Genomic DNA, 20754 nt, shown 5'->3' with positions numbered 1-20754 from the left:
ATGTATGTCTGTATGTATGTATGTATGTATGTGTGTGTGTGTGTGTGTGTGTGTGTGTGTGTGTGTGTGTGTGTGTGTGTGAGAAACACAAGCATTTCGCCACTTCTGCTAAACATATACACTGCTCAAAAAAATAAAGGGAACACTTAAACAACACAATGTAACTCCAAGTCAATCACACTTCTGTGAAATCAAACTGTCCACTTAGGAAGCAACACTGATTGACAATAAATTTCACATGCTGTTGTGCAAATGGAATAGACAACAGGTGGAAATTATAGGCAATTAGCAAGACAGGTGGTCTTCGGCAGGTGGTGACCACAGAGCACTTCTCAGTTCTTATGCTTCCTGGCTGATGTTTTGGTCACTTTTGAATGCTGGCGGTGCGTTCACTCTAGTGTTAGCATGAGACGGAGTCTACAACCCACACAAGTGGCTCAGGTAGTGCAGCTCATCCAGGATGGCACATCAATGCGAGCTGTGGCAAGAAGGTTTGCTGTGTCTGTCAGCATAGTGTCCAGAGCATGGAGGCGCTACCAGGAGACAGGCCAGTACATCAGGAGACATAGAGGACGCCGTAGGAGGGCAACAACCCAGCAGCAGGACCGCTACCTCTGCCTTTGTGCAAGGAGGAGCAGGAGGAGCACTGCCAGAGCCCTGCATAATGACCTCCAGCAGGCCACAAATGTGCATGTGTCTGCTCAAACGGTCAGAAACAGACTCCATGAGGGTGGTATGAGGGCCCAACGTCCACAGGTGGGGGTTGTGCTTACAGCCCAACACCGTGCAGGACGTTTGGCATTTGCCAGAGAACCAAGATTGGCAAATTTGCCACTGGCGCCCTGTGCGCTTCACAGATGAAGCAGGTTCACACTGAGCACATGTGACAGACGTGACAGAGTCTGGAGACGCCGTGGAGAACATTCTGCTGCCTGCAACATCCTCCAGCATGACCGGTTTGGCGGTGGGTCAGTCATGCTGTGGGGTGGCATTTCTTTGGGGGGCCGCACAGCCCTCCATGTGCTCGCCAGAGGTAGCCTGACTGCCATTAGGTACCGAGATGAGATCCTCAGACCCCTTGTGAGACCATATGCTGGTGCGGTTGGCCCTGGGTTCCTCCTAATGCAAGACAATGCTAGACCACATGTGGCTGGAATGTGTCAGCGGTTCCTGCAAGAGGAAGGCATTGATGCTATGGACTGGCCTGCCCGTTCTCCAGACCTGAATCCAATTGAGCACATCTGGGACATCATGTCTCGCTCCATCCACCAACGCCACGTTGCACCACAGACTGTCCAGGAGTTGGCGGATGCTTTAGTCCAGGTCTGGGAGGAGATCCCTCAGGAGACCATCCGCCACCTCATCAGGAGTATGCCCAGGCGTTGTAGGGAGGTCATACAGGCACGTGGAGGCCACACACACTACTGAGCCTCATTTTGACTTGTTTTAAGGACATTACATCAAAGTTGGATCAGCCTGTAGTGTGGTTTTTTACTTTAATTTTGTGTGTGACTCTAAATCCAGACCTCCATGGGTTGATAAATTGGATTTCCATTGATTATTTTGGTGATTTTGTTGTCAGCACATTCAACTATGTAAAGAAAAAAGTATTTAATGAGATTACTTCATTCATTCACATCTAAGATGTGTTATTTTCGTGTTCCCTTAATCGGTCAACCTCTACTCTGTAGTGCCTTGCGGTCGGAGGCCAAGCAGTTGCCATACCAGGCAGTGATGCAACCTGTCAGGATGCTCTCGATGGTGCGTGCAGCTGTAGAACCTTTTAAGGATCTGAGGACCCATGCTAAATCTTTTCAGTCTCCTGAGGGGGAATAGGTTTTGTCATGCCATCTTTCACGACTGTCTTGGTGTGCTTTGACCATGTTTGTTTTGTTTGTTTGTTTGTTTGTTTGTTGGTGATGTGGACGCCAATGAACTTGAAGCTCTCAACCTGCTGCACTACAGCCTGTCGATGAGAATGGGGGTGTGCTCGGTCCTCCTTTTCCCTTAGTTCACGATCATCTCCTTTGTCTTGATCACGTTGAGGGAGAGGTCATTGTCCTGGCACCACACGGTCAGGTCCCTGACCTCCTCCCTATAGGTTGTCTCACTGTTGTCGGTGATCAGGCCTGCCACTGGTGTTGGAGTCGTGCCTGGCCGTGCAGTCATGAGTGAACAGGGCGTACAGGAGGGGTCTGAGCACTCACCCCTGAGGGGCCCCTATGTTGAGGATGAGCGTGGCGGATGTGTTGTTACCTACCCTTCTAGTGTTCCATTATTGAAGTGGCCAGTGATTTCAAGTCTATGTATATGTGGCAGCAGGCTCTAAGGTGCAGGGTTACGTAACTGGGTGGAAGCCACCTAGTGATGGCTATTTAAGTCCGATGGCTATTTAAATAGAGAAGAGATATTGATAAGAGCTCGGTAAAGCCATTTGGATAAGGAGATTTTAAAGATAAATGATAGTTGTTTTAGATCTAATTTACCTTATCACAGGAGACAAATGTGAAACCAGTCATATGGCGGAGAACTGAAGCATATCACCTTTTCCACGGTGACGTTTATGAAATGCTGGCCTTATACAGTGAGCACCATAATTCATTGGACAGTGACAGTTTTTTTTGTAAATTTGGTTCTGTACTCTAGCACTTTGAGTTTGAAAGGATACAATGAGGGGGAAGTGCAGACTGTCAGCTTTAATTTGAGGGTATTTTCATACATATCGGATGAACCGTTTAGAAATGACAGCACCTTTTGTACATGGTTCCCCCCCCCCCCCCCCCCCCCATTTTCGGGAATCAAACATTGGACAGTTTAACATAATGTAGAATAAAGTAATCATGTTAATATTTCGTTGCATATCCTTTGCATGCAATGACTGCTTGAAGTCTGTGATGCATCGACATCACCAGACGCTGGGTATCTTCCCTGGTGATGCTCTGCCAGGCCTGTACTGCAGCCATCTTCAGTTCCTGCTTGTTTTGGGGACTTATTGCCTTCAGTCTGTTCTTCAGCATTTAAAATGCATGTTCAATTGGATTCAGATCTGGTGATTGACTCAGCCAGTCAAGGATTTTCCACTTTTTGGCCATCAAAAACCCCTTTGTTGCTCTAGCAGTATGTTTAGGGTCATTGTCTTGTTGCATGATGAAATGCCGTCCAATGAGTTTGGAGGCATTTGGTTTTATCTGAGCAGATGATATATTTCTGTAGACTTCAGAATTCATTGTTCTACTTGTCTGCAGTCACATCATCGATGAAGACAAGTGAGCCTGGTCCACTGGCAGCAACAGGCCCAAGCCATAACACCACCTCCACCATGTTTCACGGATGAGGTGGTATGCTTTGGATCATGGGCATCTCCACACTTTCCTCTTTCCATCACTCTGGTACATGTTAATCTTTGTCTCATCTGTCCACAATATTTTTTTCCAGTACTCTTGGGGCTTTTTTAGGTGCTTTTTAGCAAACTGTTTTCACGCCTTTCTGTTCCTCAGGCATATCAGTGGTTTGCATCTTGTAGTGTACCCTCTGTGGTCCTGCTGGTGTAGTCTTCTACGTATGGTAGACTTTGACACATCTACACCTGCATCCTGGAGAGTGTTTTTGATCTGTTGGGCTGTTGTTGGGGGGGGTTCTTCACCATAGAGAGTATTCTCCGGTCATCCACTACAGTGGTCTTCTTCAGTCTACCAGGTCTTTTGCCATAATTTAGTTCACCGGTTGTTTTTTTCTTGTTAATGATGAACCAAACTGTTGACTTGGGCATGCCCAGGGTTTTTACAATGTTCCTGATTGATTGATTTTCATTTCTGAGCCTTATGACGGCCAGCTTCATTTGCATCGACACTGCTGTCTTCCTCATGTTGTCACACCCCAACAACAACCTCCAAAGGAAATAGCAAAGTCTAGAATCAATACTATTCAACAGCTCTCCTGCATTCACTGACGACACAAATGAATACACCTGCCTAACGACACACATCTGTGAAGCCAATTCAACAAATACTTGTAGTACCTTAAAATGGGGGGGACCATGTACAAAAAATGGTCACTGTCCAATGAATTATGGTGCTCACTGTAACTTGGGATGAAATTTGGAGACCCAGACTATAGGCTTCTGTAGTCATGTGCAAATGACAGTATAGCACCAAACCTACCAAGTTGATTTATGATTTCTAGAATGTTTTAATTACATGCCTAGACTTTCCACAGTTTTTTTAAACGTATTTTTTTTTTTTCAAATTTGAATTGTGTTAAATGTTAGCCACCGTCAGTTATCATTCAAAGTTTTGTGTCACTTAGAAATGAATAGGAAATATAGTCAAGATGTTGACAAGGTTATAAATAATTATTTTTTAAATTGAAATAATAATTGTGTCCTTCAAAATTTCATCAAAGAATCCTCCATTTGCAGTAATTATAGCCTCGCAGACCTTTGGCTTTCTAGTTGTCCATTTGTTGAGGTAATCTGAAGAGATTTCACCCCATGCTTCCTGAAGCACCTCCCACAAGTTGATTGGCTTGATGGGCACTTCTTACGTACCATACGGTCAAGCTGCTCCCACAACAGCTCAATAGGGTTGAGACCAGCTGACTGCTTCTTCCCTAAATAGTTATTGCATAGTTTGGAGCTGTTCTTTGGGTCATTGTCCTCTTGTAGGAGGAAATTGGCTCCAATTACGCGCCGTCCACAGGGTATGGCATGGCGTTGCAAAATGGAGTGATAGCCTTCTTCAAGATCCCTTTTACCCTGTACAAATCTCCCACTTTACCACCACCAAAGCACCCCCAGACCATCACATTGCCTCCACCATGCTTGACAGATGGCGTCAAGCACTCCTCCAGCATCTTAATTTTTTCTGCGTCTCATGAATGTTCTTCTTTGTGATCCAAACACCTCGAACTTAGATTCGTATGTCCATAACACTTTTTTCCAATCTTCCTCTGTCCAGTGTTTGTGTTCTTTTGCCCATCTTAATCTTTTATTTTTATTGGCCAGTCTGAGATATGGCTTTTTCTTTGCAACTCTGCCTAGAAGGCCAGCATCCCGGAGTCGCCTCTTCACTGTTGACGTTGAGACTGGTGTTTTGCGGGTACTATTTAACTGCCAGTTGAGGACTTGTGAGGCGTCCGTTTCTCAAACTAGACACTCTAATCTACTTGTCCTCTTGCTCAGTTGTGCACTGGGGCCTCCCACTCTTTCTATTCTGGTTAAAGCCAGTTTGCGGTGTTCTTTAAAGGGAGTAGTACACAGCGTTGTACGAAACCTTCTGTTTTTTTGCAATTTCTTGCATGGAATAGCCTTCATTTCTCAGAACAAGAATAGACTGACGAGTTTCAGAAGAAAGTTTTGTTTCTGGCCATTTTGAGCCTGTAATTGAACCCACAAATGCTGATGCTCCAGATACTCAACTAGTCTAAAGAAGGCCAGTTTTATTGCTTCTTTCATCATGTCAACAGTTTTCATCTGTGCTAACATAATTGCAAAAGGGTTTTCTAATGCTTAATTAGCCTATTAAAATTATAAACTTGGATTAGCTAACACAACGTGCCATTGGAACACAGGAGTGATGGTTGCTGATAATGGGCCTCTGTACACCAATGTAGATATTCCATAAACAATCTGCCGTTTCTCAGCTACAATAGTAATTTACAACATTAACAATGTCTACACTGTAGAATGATGTTATTTTAGTGGACAAAAAATGAGATTTTTCTTTCATAATCAAGGACATTTCTAAGTGACCCAAAACTTTTTAACGGTAGTGTATAACTGTCAGTGTTTTTAGTGTTAGTTCGCTTACATTTTGCATCATTCCATTACATCACATCGTTAGTTTACCTTTCTTTCCTCTTGTCACGTTTGTGTGGTTCTTCCTGAGGATTGCTAGCAAAAGTGGATCATATTAGGCTAACGTAGGCCATTTTAAGTTGTGCAATAATTTGGGACATGTAACCTATTTGAATCATTATGGAACGCAGACCATATGTAGCAGTTTTAAGCCTGGCGCATGGTTCACGACGACTGGACCGTTGTCATCACAATTCCATTTATAGGACTACAGTTCAACCCCTATTTTATACTTTTTAAACCTATTTCATAGATTGAACAATTTCAATATGGCAACTTTCAGGATGAATCAAACCACTTTTTTTTTATGCACAAATATATTTAATGTGTAAAGGCTGTCCAAACCGTTTTTTTATTTGCATCAATACTTTCCTAATACTAAGTAATATACAAGATCAGAGAATTTTTAAATGTACCAATTGGTGCGGAAAAGGATTAAATGTGTGTATTTGCATCGCTTTCTTTCATTGATCCCTAACCATTCTCTCCATATTCTAGTGAGTCTGTCGAAAATTCCAGTTAAAGGTACACCAAATTTAAAGGGATGGCTTTAAGTAAATGGACTGAAAACCCTATTCAATGAAAACTCCATGAGAAAGTCTGTTGTCCAGAAAGTGGCAGGGTTTTTAGCGGTTTAATTAAATGTATTTAGCACACACTAGGGGACCATGCCTGCAAAGCCCGTTATGCACCTGAATACCAACTGCGTAAAAGTGCGTAGGAAAGGCGTACATTTCTTAAGTCTGAATCGGGCGCTTAGTGAATAGGTACTGCCAGCAATAGACAATGTACAAACAGAATACAGACACAAAGTCAACATAAAAAATACACATACAGAATTGACAATATAAATACAGTAAACATCAGGATTAATTGCAACAACAATGACATAACAATAATAAAATCTCTAATGTAGTGTTAGCTAACGTTGACGTAATCCTGATGGTCTCCACCTGTCTGTGTTTGTTCAGACCGGAGCAGGTGGGAGGGCTACAATGCTTCAGCAGGCACTTATGACCCCCGCTACAGAGACTACTACGACCAGAACTACTGGTACAACTACAACCCTGAGGCCTACCGGGGCAGGGAGGCAGCCTACTACAACCAGCAGCCCACCCAGCAGTACCCTGCCGCTACTGCCAGGTATTCGCTTATACAGCCTTGATTGTTTTTCATTGAGATATGTCACTAATGATAGGGAAAGACAGATGGGTAGAGGAATACAGAATGAAGGTGCAGGGTTTGAACCCATGCCTCAAGGGGCAGTGTGTGGTCCAGAGTTAGGAGTGCTACCACTAAACCAGACTATGGCTTCATTAGCACTTCCAGATACTCAGTCATAGTGGTTTACGTTTTGTATTTTGCTAAACTCGCCTCATCTACAACCAACTTGTAGCATCCATCACACACTACAGGAGCTTGACTTTGATGTATGTCATATATTTATGTTGAAGGGATGGTTCACCCAAATTACAAAATTACATATTTGTTTCTTTGCCTTGTAAGCAATTTATGGACAAGGACATGGTGCAATCCATGGATTAGGTTTGTTTACATAGCCACTGCCACCACCTAACTTTTGGGGTGACCTACCCCTTTAATGAGAGACAAGCCCTGAAATGATTGTTCTGCATTCCAATCTCAGTGTTAGTAATCACCCCCGTTTGATGTCAGTGTTGTGCCGCCTAACATGGCCAAGTCCAGTTCTAATGGAGTTTCTGTGTGTAGGCCACAGGGCTATGACGACAAGTGGCGCTACTATCCTGGTTACGATGCCACTTTTGACGATGACTACCGGCGTCAGAGGGACCAGTACAGGGACGATTTTGACCGACGGAGCGTCCACAGCGAACAGTCGGCCCACAGTCTACACAGCTCCCAAAGCCATCGCAGCCGACGCAGCAGCTTTAGCTCCCGCTCACAACAGGTGTGTGTCTATATGGATTTGCGAAAGACTGTCTTAATTTCCTTCCAGTGTTGGTACTTTTTTATTTGTTTTTAGTATGGATCATCACGTCAGTGTGTGAATCACTTGTGTGATGTAGTTTCTTCAAACCCTCCAAAATATTAACTTATGTACCCCCCCTCTGCCCTGTAGAGCGAGGTGTACAGGTCCCAGCCTGACCTGACAGCGGTTTACGACCCCACTGTTTCTACCCTGCCTGTGGACTACTCCTATGGACAATACCCAGAGCAGACGGATCCCGGACAGAGCTTCAGCCAGTACCCCTACACATCGGGCTACCAGGCAGACGACAGCACCTGGGTCGTCGCTGAGCAGCGTAAGAACATTGTTACTGATAACATTAATTTGTCATTTCTGGTTTGCAGAATAGAAGAAAGAACCAGTAGGTGTTGAGTCCCATGAGTGATTCTGACTGATCTGGGGATTTTCCTGATTGCTGACCATATCTGATTCTTGAAATGGCTTGTAGCCTTTTCCCCTTTTGATTTGTCTCGAATGTGCTGGTCACTGTCCTGAGTTGTGGAAATTGGGACAGAATGTTCAGTCTGTTCAGATTTTGGATTATTTCTAAAGTTCTTCCTCTCCCCCCTCAGCTCCTCCTCGTCCCGTTACTCCAGAGAAGTACTCGGTATCCCACCGCTGTGCCCGCTTCGGGCCAGGTGGTCAGCTGATCCAGGTCCTGCCCAACCTCCCCTCGGCCGGCCAGCCTGCTCTAGTGGAGATCCACAACATGGAGGTAACCCTGAGAACCCAACCCACAACCCAGCCTTCTAATCGGCTAAGGCCAGAATTCAGTTGTCACCGATAGCGTTTCAAAGAGCACTGGAAATAATCAATCTATACTGTGGTTGATTGGGATTCAAACAAATATTTGAAGTACAGGTGTGGCTTTGTGTCAATAATATCCCATGGTAATATCCATGTGATGTCAACCTTTAAATACACAGGGAGGTGATGGGATGTCCACCAAGCAGCTTGTGAAGTGTGTTGGCCATAATGAGGTTGATATCTCCAATATAGCATCATTTTGCTGAGAAGAATGTTGCAGTTCAGGCAAATTCAAATCTAGAACTTGAAGCCAGTTCCACTGCTGATTTTCATCCTTCCCCTCTAATCAGGGACTTTAGACCTGGAACACCAAGTGGGTGCAATTAATGATCAGGTAAAACAGAAAACCAGCAGTACTCTGGATCCTTCAGGGTTCGATTTTAATACCTCTGGTATAGTAGGTAGTTGCGCTATGGGCTCTTACTTACTTTACGTCAGCTAGGTGCTGAACGTGACCTTGGTGTTTCAGCGTCTGCTTCGGTGATGCTTCTGATGAGTTAGCTAGTCTGTGTAAGACATCCTTAACTGGGGGTCTGTCATTGATTGTTGTGAGAAGGTGTGAGGTATGATCAGCATTTTAGCACATGGGTGTAAGGAAGCGAATGGATTGAGATTGGCAATCACTAGAGGAGATGGCAGTTCACTTGCAGCTCATGTATCATCAGACCGATACAGAACTGAACATGCATGAAGGGTTTACCACAGCTAGTTTCTGTATAAAGCATATTTTATACCCAACGTAAGCGCGCAACGCAATTAGCTAAGCAAAATTGCTTTCTTCCGTAGTTGCATCATGTTACAGATTGTGACCTGCACACTTGTGTGTATATTTGTGACATTAGTACGCAGGACACCCATTTTGCATAGCTAACAAACTAGGCTTTTATAAATTAGACAATAGAAATGCTAAACAAAGTCATTGTTTTATTATCCATCATAGGAAAAAGCACAATTTGAATAGATTGTGAAATTATGACCATTAAATGGCCTCTTGAAGTGTGTTTCTTGACCATCTATGGTTTTCTTACAGACGATGCTGCAGGACACACCAGACCAATCTGAGCTGCGCTCCTTCCCCGGACCGCTTTTGAAGTAAGGGCATTTTGACCTTTCACCCTTAACCCCTGACGCCTGGTCTCCTAGAATGAGATAAAGATTAGGCTACATCCTAGCTATTTTCATACCCAACTGCTTAGCTACGTGTGCTACCTGTTTGTCTGTCTGTGTGAGATTGACAACATTGGAGGCGGACTATGCAGAAGGATCTACAAATCCCCTTGTATCCCAAATTCTGTGATTAAAAATGAGCAATTCTGTGCCTCGCCTTGCTCAAACTGGTTACCTCAAACAAGCTGTGTGTTACTTCTCACAGGGAGGAGACTCACAAGGTCGACGTGATAAAGTTCTCCCAGAACAAAGGCCTGGAGTGTGCCCGCAACAATGACCTTCTGGACAAAGACTCGGCTGCCCTCCTCTGGGACTTCATCGTGCTGCTGTGTAGGCAGAACGGGGTAAGACTGGTGGTTGGAGGTGGGACAAGACTCTTAAATTATATACGTTTCATTGTCTGTATCACAGATGCATTAAAAGACAACAAAAATATAAACATGGTGTACATCTCTCAAATTCAAATTTGGACCTTGAAGCCAGTTTCACTGCTTTTTTTCATTATTCCCTTCTAATAAGTGACTGATTTAGACCTGGGACACCAGTTGGGTGCCATTATCAAGAAAAACAGCAGTACACTGGACCCTTCAGGGTCGGATTTAAATAATCCTGTTATAGACCGTTGCATCAGACATACTTGTTGTGTGTACAGTCCATTCAGAAAGTATTCACATTTTGTTATGTTACTGCCTTATTTTAAAATTGATTAAATTAAATGTTTTCCTCATCAATCTACACACAATTCCCCATAATGACAAAGCAAAAACAGGTTTTTAGAAATGGGAAACTGCGAGACTTGATTTTCAGCGGCAGGGACTGGGAGACTAGCCAGAATCGAGAGAAAGATGAACGTAGCAAAGTACAGAGATCCTAAATGAAAACCTGCTCCAGAACACTCAGGACCTCGGGACACCTTCCAGCAGGACAAAAACCCTAATACACAGCCAAGACAGATACAGGAGTGGCTTCGGGACAAGTCTCTGAATGTTCTTGAGTGGCCCAGCCAGAGCCCCGACTTGAACCTGTTCGAACATCTCTGGAGAGACCTGAAAATAACTGTGTAGCGACTCTCCCCATTCTACCTGACAGAGCTTGAGAGGATCTGCAGTGAAGAAGGGGAGAAACTCCCCAAATACAGGTGTGCCAAGCTTGTAGTGTCATACCCAAGAGGACTCAAGCTGGAGACTTAAATTTCCCTCACTAACTTTAAACATCAGCTATCTGAGCAGCTAACCGATCGCTGCAGCTGTACATAGTCCATCTGTAAATAGCCCACCCAATCTACCTACCTCATCCCCATATTGTTTTTATTTACTTTGCTGCTCTTTTGCACACCAGTATCACTACTTACACACCATCATCTGCTCATCATCTGCTTGTCTATCACTCCAGTGTTAATCTGCTAAATTGTACTTACTTTGCTACTATGGCCTATTTATTGCCTTACCACCTCATGCCATTTGCACACACTATATATAGACTTTTTTTTCCTATTGTGTTATTGACTACGCTTGTTTATTCCATGTGTAACTCTGTGTTGTTTCTGTCACACTGCTTTGCTTTATCTTGGCCAGCTTGCAGTTGTAAATGAGAACTTGTTCTCAACTAGCTTACCTGGTTAAATAAAGGTAAAATAAAAAAGGACTCAAGGCTGTAATCGCTGCCAAAAGTGCTGAGTAAAGGGTCTGAATTATTATGTAATTGTGATATTTCCATATTTCAAAAAATATATATTTATAAATAAATTGCTTTGTCATGGGGTATTGTCTGTAGATTGAGAGGGGGAAAAAACGATTTAATCAATTTTGGAATAATGCTGCTGCGTGACAAAATGTGGAGTAAGTCAAGCGGTCTGAATACTTTCCGAAGGCACTGTATGTGTAACTGATTGATGCACACACACTACATGTTCATGTTTTTAAATATATGTCAATTGTAAAGTCTGGTCTGTAATGTATTTTTGTTGTGTCAGACCCCAGTAAGACAAGCTGTCTCTAATTGGGATCCTAATAAATCAAATCAAACACACACCGTTGCATCAGACATAGACATCAGACGATTGTGAAGACCACATACTCTATGGTGTTTTTGGGTGGTTACTGTGTTTGTGTGTCAGTATGGTTCTTTATGAGGGTGAGAGTGTGTCTATGGCAAAGTCTACTTCTCTTGAGGTCTAGTCTATCAAGCAGTGGGGATAGTGTGTGACTGACGGTATGTCTTGGTTTGCACAGTCATGACTGAAATTAATTGCACCATTTTTGATAAAGATGTGCAAAAAAGACTGTATAATACAAATACTCAACTATTTTGTATGCCCCAAAAAATTGGTAATTTGTTATTTTATACAAATACAAATGCTCAGAGAAAGACATTTTGTTTAACAAGTAATCTTTTTTTTTTCCAAAGTTAGTGGTCACACCCTGTCCTTGTGATGATAATGGCACTGAGCCTTTTTCTAAAATCTTTTATGAGATTGGAGAACATATTGGGAGGGATCTTAGACCATTCCGCCATACAGAATCTTTCCAGACTGTTGATATTCTTTATTTGCGCTTATGGACTGCCCTCTTTAATTCAATCCACAGGTTTTCAATGTGGTTGAAGTCCGGAGACTGAGATGGCCAGTGCAAAATGTTGCTTTTGTGGTCAATTAACCATTTTTCTTTGTGGATTTTGATGTGTGTTTGGGGTAGGGCTGGGCGATTTATATCGAATTAATTTGAATTCATGTTTTAGTTCAATGTCCCAAATGCCTTTATTGCAAGAATCAAGTTTCTTGTTTTTTATGAGCGTTCTATGTCTTGTTGGTCTCGTCTCCTTCGCTCCTTCTGTGCTGTGTGCACTGTGCACCTTCCCACTCGCACACAGACACTTCTTCCTCTCTGACAACAAGCAGTTTAAACTCGCCATTTGCATTTGAGGTTTGGTCCAACAGAATCGTCATATGGACACAGAATTGCTTAGACATTATTTTACTGTAATAGATGAGAACTTAACCTTTTTGTCTCAACTCAAAATGTAGAACAAAGCAGACCTTAATTAAACGAGAGTATCAATGAACATGTTGTGGAAAATGTATGCTCAGTTTCTGACACGCATAGCATTTAGATTATTCCTGACTGTTAGAAATGTAGTATATTGACCTTTTATTGTGCAACAAAGCTTATTTAGAATTTTCTTTAAATAAAATTGAGATGTATATCGTGGCCCACCCATAAGTTTGAAAGAATTGAGATATGATTTCTAGGCCATATAGCCCAGCTGTAGCTTGGGGTAATTTTTCTTGCTGGAAGATCAACTTGCGGCCAAGATTCAGCCTCCTGACAGAGGCAACCAGGTTTTTGGCAAATAAATTATTTTCTTTGAGCAATTTGTATTAGTATAAAATAATTCTAATGTTTTGTTGCATACAATATAGCTCAGTGTTCTATATTTATAGTAATTTTTGCTCATCTTTATCAAGGGTGCCAATAATTTTGGTCATGACTGTGGTGTAGGCATATATCTAAACAACCCTCTTTCTCCCTCTTCCTCGATCTTCCCTTTTCTCCCAGACCGTGGTTGGGACAGACATAGCTGATCTGTTGCTGAAGGAGCATCGCTCAGTGTGGTTGCCGGGCAAGTCACCTAACGAGGCCAACCTGATTGACTTCAACAACGAGCCACTGGCGCGGGCCGAGGAGGAGCCTGGGACGGGACCACTGTCCCTCCTATCAGACACCTTCATGACTGTCCCTGAGAACGTAGGCAAGGAAACGGAGCGCTTCAGGGAACTGCTGCTATTTGGTCGCAAGAAGGTATGAATGCCATCTACCTTGAATTTACTGGTTTATGTTAACCTCTTGCATCTAGGCGTTCCAGCGGGAACCCCAGCCAACAGCCAATGGGATCGCATGGCGCAAAATACAAAAACTACTAAAATACCACAATTCAATTTTCTCAAACAATCAACTATTTTACACCATTTTAAAGACAAGACTCTCCTTTATCTAACCACATTGTCCGATTTCAAAAATGCTTTACCGCGAAAGCAAAACATTAGATTATGTTAGGAGAGTACATAGACCAAAATAACCACATAGCCATTTTCCAAGCAAGCATATATGTCAATAAAACCCAAAACACAGCTAAATGAAGCACTAACCTTTGATGATCTTCATCAGATGACACTCCTAGGACATTATGTATGTTTTGTTCAATCAAGTTCATATTTATATCCAAAAACAGCTTTTTACATTTGCGCGTGATGTTCAGAAAATGTATTCCCACCAAAAACTTCCGGTGAATTTACAAAAAATACTCATCATAAATGTTGACAAAATACATAACAATTATTTAAAGAATTATAGATACAGAACTCCTTTATGCAATCGCTGTGTCAGATTTTAAAATAGCTTTTCGGCGAAAGCACATTTTTCAATATTCTGAGTACATAGCTCGCCATCACGGCGAGCTATTCAGACACCCGCCAAGTTCGGGGCAACCTTAACTCAGAATTAGTATTAGAAATATTGTATTACCTTTGCTGATCTTCGTCAGAATGCACTCCCAGGACTGCTACTTCCACAATAAATTTTGTTTTTGTTCGAAATAATCCATAGTTATGTCCAAATACCTTCGTTTTGTTCGTGCGTTCAGGTCACTATCCAAAGTTCGAGACACAAAAAGTCAATGTTCCATTACCGTACTTAGAAGCATGTCAAACGCTGTTTAAAATAAATGTTTATGGTATTTTTTACGTAAAATTGCGATAATATTCCAACCGGACAATAGTGTGTTCATTCAAGGAGAAAAATAAAAAACAGCGTGCTCATGGGAACGCGCATATCCAATCTGTTTGTCCTCAGGCAGACCACTCAGTTACTGAGCTCCTATACTCTGCCCAGAGACAGGAGAAGGCTCAAACCAGTTTCTGAAGGCTTTAGACAGCCAATGGAAGCCTTAGTAAGTGCAACGTAACAGCACAGATACTGTAGTTTTGAAAGGGACTAGAAAGAACTACATTTCTCAGATCCCACAGTTCCTGGTTGACTTTCTCAGGTTTTTGCCTGCCATATGAGTTCTGTTATACTCACACACACCATTCAAACAGTTTTAGAAACTTCAGAGTGTTCTCTATCCAAATCTACTAATAATATGCATATTCTCGTTTCTGGGCAAGAGTAGTAACCAGTTTAAATCGGGTACGTTTTTTCATCCGGCCATGAAAATACTGCCCCCTATCCACATCAGGTTTTAAGTGGGAGAGTAGGAGGATTTTGACTGTTGTGATTACGTGTGCTACAGTTATATGTGTTATATCCTTTTTACTACCTGTGCTTGTGCAGGATGCCCTGGAGGCAGCCATGAAGGGAGCTCTGTGGGGCCACGCCCTGCTGCTGGCCAGTAAGATGGACAGCCGGACACACGCTCGCGTCATGACCAGGTGGGTGAAGCGAATGCATGCAACCCATGCACATCAAATGGCTTTAGTCAGGGGCTTCAGCAAAAAAAATAAGATTCTAAACACAGATCTATGCTGCTAGCCCGGTCCCAGATCTGCCAAACATGGCATGATAACCATCATAGGAGTTGGCTATGCAGCAACAGATCTGGGACCAGAGGGTTATACTAGGAATCTAGCTAGCTCTACTCAGGGTTTTCTAAAGCTAGCCAGCTTCAGTTAGCTTCATCCATGTTACGAAGGTGGATGGATAGTGATCCTTCAGCTACCGCTAGCTTGAGTAGAACTCGGCCATGCTTGTAACTGCGCATACATGTTGCACGTGGACACCCCAACGCCGAACTCTTTACGAAATCAAAATGAAAAAAGTTATTCAGCAGGCTAGGGTGGGAAATAGGCGAAGAGCAGTCTTTCTTTTATTCCTCGTGTCGTTAATGCCATCTTTGGTGTGAAATGCCAAACACCTTTATCCCCGCTATCATGATTTTTTTTGTATTAAGTTAAGTTAAGAAGAGATGATGCACTCTTTGCGAGATGGAGGGAATCTAATTTGATTGGTCCTCAACTCGAAGCTCAAACACTTAGGGTTCTTAAGAAGCTCATATATAAAATATATTTTGATTTGTTTAACACTTTGTTGGTCAGTGCATTTTTTAATTTATTTTTATTATTTTATTTCACATTTATTTAACCAGGTAGGCAAGTTGAGAACAAGTTCTCATTTACAACTGCGACCTGGCCAAGATAAAGCAAAGCAGTTCGACACATATAACACAGAGTTACACATTAAGTAAAAAAACATACAGTCAATAATACAATAATAATAATACATGATTCCATATGTGTTATTTCATAGTTTTGATTCTACAATGTATAAAATAGTCAATAAAGAAAAACCCTGGAATGAATAGGTGTCCAAACCTTTGACTGGTACTGTGTGTGTGTGTGTGTGTGTGTGTGTGTGTGTGTGTGTGTGACTAAATGCATGCTCTTCAACCGATCGCTGCCCGCACCTGCCTGCCCGCCTAGCATCACTGCTCTGGATGGTTCTGACTTAGAATATGTGGACAACTACAAATACCTAGGTGTCTGGTTAGACTGTAAACTCTCCTTACAGACTCATTAAGCATCTCCAATCCAAAATTAAATCTAGAATCGGCTTCCTATTTCGCAACAAAGCATCCTTCACTCATGCTGCCAAACATACCCTCGTAAAACTGACTATCCTACCGATCCTTGACTTCGGCGACGTCATTTACGAAATAGCCTCCAACACTCTACTCAGCAAACTGGATGCAGTCTATCACAGTGGCATCCGTTTTGTCACCAAAGCCCCTTATACTACCCACCACTGCAACCTGTATGCTCTCGTTGGCTGGCCCTCGCTTCATATTCATCGCCAAACCCACTGGCTCCAGGTCATCTATAAGTCGTTGCTCGGTAAAGCCCTGCCTTATCTCAGCTCACCATAGCAGCACCCACCCTTAGCACGCGCTCCAGCAGGTATATTTCACTGGTCACCCCCAAAGCCAATTCCTATTTTGGCCGCCTTTCCTTCCAGTTCTCTGCTGCCAATGACTGGAACGAATTGCAAAAATCACTGAAGCTGGAGACTCAGATCTCCCTAACTAACTTTGAGCATCAGCTATCAGAACAGCTTACAGATCATTGCACCTGTACATAGCCCATCTGTAAACAGCCCATCCAACTACCTCATCCCCATTTATTATTTATTTTATTTATATTTTTACTTTTTTTTGCTCCTTTGCAACCCAGTATCTCTACTTGCACATTCATCTTCTGCACATCTATCACTCCAGTGTTTATGTGCAAAATTGTAGTTATTTTGCCACTACGGCCTATTTATTGCTTTACCTCCCTAATCTTACTTCATTTGCACACACTGTTTATAGACTTTTCTATTGTGTTATTGACTGTACGTTTGTTTATTCCATGTGTAACTCTGTGTTGTATGTGTCACACTGCTTTGCTTTATCTTGGCCAGGTCACAGTTGTAAATGAGAACTTGTTCTTAACTGGCTTACCTTGTTAAATAAAGGTGAAATAACCAAATAGCTATTTTTTTTAAACTATTTGGCTAAAGCTGCCGCTTTCAAGGAGCGGTGACACTAATCTGGACTCTTAAAAGAAATCCTGCTACGCCCTTTGACGAACCATCAAACAGGCATAGCATCACTACATGACTGAGATCTAATCCTACTACACCGGCTCTGACACTCGTCGGATGTGGCACGGCTTGCAAACTATCACGGATTACAAAGGGAATCCCAGCCACGAGCTGCTCAGTGACGCGACTAGAAAAATACCTTCTATGCCTGCTTCGAGGCAAGTAACACTGAACCATGTGTGAGATCACCAGCTATTCTGGACAACTGTGTGATCACTCACTCCATAGACAATGTGAATAAGACCTTTAAACAGGTTAACAATCACAAGGCTGCAGGGCCAGACGGATTACCAGGATGCTTACTCGGAGCATGTGCTGACCAGCTGGCAAATGTCTTCACTGCCATTTTCAACCTCTTCCTTACCTAATACCTACATGTTTCAAGCAGTACTATAGGCCCTGTGCCCAAGAACGCAAAGGTAACCTGTCTAAATGACTATCGCCCCGTAGCACTCACATCTGTAGCTATGAAATGCTTTGAAAGGCTGGTCATGGCTCAACACGCCCCCATTTTCATTGTCTGGGGTAAGCATAGCGTCCAGTGCTGGCGACTCGTTGAAGTATTTAACCCCCTTATGGTATTAGGTTCTAATTTTTTAGAGTAAATAACTCACGGACACTAGAGAAGTTCAATTTTTCCCAAAGGGTCGACACAGCTGTATTCAGACAGACATGTTTCCACCACTACAAATATATAGATACTCCTCCTTCTCTCCAATCCTTACATCTTATGGTTCGACTGGAAGAGGGTAATAGGATAATAAACCATACTTTCTCTCTTCAGGGGATCTGACCTGACCTCAACCCCTCCTTCGCCTAGTCCACAGATGTCCACCCGCTTCCCCTATAGCAATCCTGTTACTTTCTCCCGTCCACCCAACACATTCCAAAGCCATCGGTCTTTCTACAGAGAACCATTAACCTCTGACATAAAAACCAGTCTCTTCCACTTTTTTATATACTATGCTTATGCGTATACTATGCTTATGCGTATAACAATGTTCAAAGGTTACCCCGAATCCAACAATGGCAAGCCTAAATAAGTTCCGGAGTAAACATTTGCTTAACAAGTCACATAATAAGATGCATTGACTCACTCTGTGTGCAATAATAGTGTTTAGCATGATTTTTGAATGACTACCTCATCTCTGTACCGATTCAACCACCATGGGCAAAGGGGGTGATATTAATTAACACACATTTTTACCAAATGTGCAAACATATCCTGAAGGTAGATGGATGATTTTAAATGTGTTATTGGACCATACCTATAACCTTAACCTATACGGTCAAAATAATTATGATCCATGCTTCTTTGAAAATATACACTACCGTTCAAAGGTTTATGGTTAATTAGAAATGTCCTTGTTTTTGAAAGAAAAGCAACAAAAAAAATGTCCATTAAAATAACATCAAATTGATCAGAAATACAGCGTAGACATTGTTAATTTTGTAAATGACTATTGTAGCTGGAAATGGCAGATTTTTTATGGAATATCTACATAGGCGTAAAGAGGCCCATTACCAGCAACCATCACTCCTGTGTTCCAATGGCACGTTGTGTTAGCTAATCCAAGTTTATCATTTTAATAGGCTAATTGGTCATTAGAAAACCCTTTTGCAATTGTTAGCACGGCTGAAAACTGTTGTGCTGATTAAAGATGCAATAAAACTGGCCTTTAGACTATTTGAGTATCTGGAGCATCAGCATTTGTGGGTTCGATTACAGGCTCAAAATGGCCAGAATCAAATAACTTTCTTCTGAAACTCATCAGTATATTCTTGTTCTGAGAAATGAAGGCTATTCCATGCAAGAAATTGCCAAGAAACTGAAGGTCTCGTACAATGCTGTGTACTACTCCCTTCACAGAACAGTGCAAACTGGCTATAACCAGAATAGAAAGATGAGTGGGAGGCCCCGTTGAACAACTGAGTACGAGGACAAGGACATCAGTGTCTAGTTTGAGAAACAGACGCCTCACAAGTCCTCAACTGGTAGCTTCATTAAATAGTACCTGCAAAACACAAGTCTCAATGCCAACGTTGAAGAGGCGACTCCAGGATGCTGGCCTTCTAGGCAGAGTTGCAAAGAAAAAGCCATATCTCAGACTGGCCAATAAAAAGAGAAGATTAAGATAGGCAAAAGAACAGACACTGGACAGAGAATGGTTTTTCTTTGCAACTCTGCCTAGAAGACCAGCATCCCGGAGTCGCCTCTTCACTGTTGAGACTGGTGTTTTGCGGGTACTATTTAAGACAAACATTGACAGTAGCTTGACCTTACTGGGAAGCTCAGTGACCTTCAACGAGGCACCGTCATAGGATGCCACCTTTCCAACAAGTCAGTTCGTCAAATATCTGCCCTGCTATAGCTGCCTCGGTCAACTGTAAGTGCTGTTAAGGTGGAGTGGAAACGTCTAGGAGCAACAACGCCTCAGCTGTCAAGTGGTAGGTCACACAAGCTCACAGAACAGAACCGCTGAGTGCTAAAGCACAAAGTGTGTAAAAATCATCTGTCCTCAGTTGCAACATTCACAACCGAGTTCCAAACTACCTCTGGAAGCAACGTCAGCACATTAACTGTTCGTCGGGAACTTCACAAAATGGGTTTCCATAGCCGAGCAGCCGCACAAAAGCCTAACATCGCCATGCGCAATGCCAAGCTTCGGCTGGAATGGTGTAAAGCTCGCCGCCATTGAACTCGACAGCAGTGGAAACGCGTTCTCGGGAGTGATGAATCACGCTTCAGCATCTGGCAGTCCAGCGGATGAATATGGGTTTGGCGGATGCCAGGAGAACGCTACCTGCCCAATGCATAGTGCCAACTGTAAAGTTTGATGGAGGAGTAATAATGGTCTTGGGCTGTTTTTTTCATGGTTCGGGCTAGGCCCCATAGTTCCAGTGGAGGTTAATCTTAACGCTACGGTATACAATGACATTCTAGATGATTCTGTGCTTCCAACTTTGGCATCAGTTTGGGGAGGGCCCTTTGCTGTTTCAGCATGACAATATCCCTGTGCACAAAGCAAGGTCCATACAGAAATGGTTTGTCGGGATTGGTGTGGAAGAACTTGACTGGCCTGCACAGAGCCCTGACCTCCACCCCATCAAACACCTTTAGGATGAATTGCAACACCGACTGCGAGCCAGTGCCCGACCTCACTAATGCTCTTGTGGCTGAATAGGAGCAGGTCCTCACAACAATGTTCCAACATCTAGTGGAAAGTCCTCCCCAGAAGGGTGTAGGCTGTTATAGCAGCAAAGGGGGGACCAACTCCATATTAATGCCCATGATTTTGGAATGAGAT

The 20754-nt window shown here is 42.8% G+C and overlaps 1 protein-coding gene across 3 annotated transcripts in view; it reads left to right on the top strand.

Moving 5' to 3' along the window:
• sec16a (SEC16 homolog A, endoplasmic reticulum export factor) overlaps positions 1 to 20754 on the top strand; it is a 78914-nt gene that overhangs the window by 29307 nt on the left and 28853 nt on the right. For all 3 annotated transcript variants that reach the window (XM_029708481.1, XM_029708478.1, XM_029708479.1), the window contains exons 4-11: positions 6826 to 6997; positions 7583 to 7781; positions 7953 to 8136; positions 8414 to 8556; positions 9679 to 9740; positions 10021 to 10159; positions 13370 to 13612; positions 15143 to 15240. In XM_029708481.1, the coding sequence (XP_029564341.1) occupies positions 6826 to 6997; positions 7583 to 7781; positions 7953 to 8136; positions 8414 to 8556; positions 9679 to 9740; positions 10021 to 10159; positions 13370 to 13612; positions 15143 to 15240 (1240 nt within the window). The remainder of the gene's footprint in view (positions 1 to 6825; positions 6998 to 7582; positions 7782 to 7952; positions 8137 to 8413; positions 8557 to 9678; positions 9741 to 10020; positions 10160 to 13369; positions 13613 to 15142; positions 15241 to 20754) is intronic.

This window comes from Salmo trutta, chromosome 23, assembly GCF_901001165.1.
Source record: "Salmo trutta chromosome 23, fSalTru1.1, whole genome shotgun sequence".
Lineage (NCBI taxonomy): Eukaryota > Metazoa > Chordata > Actinopteri > Salmoniformes > Salmonidae > Salmo > Salmo trutta.
Note: the sequence above shows the minus strand (reverse complement) of the source record. Positions and strands in the feature narration are given on the sequence as shown.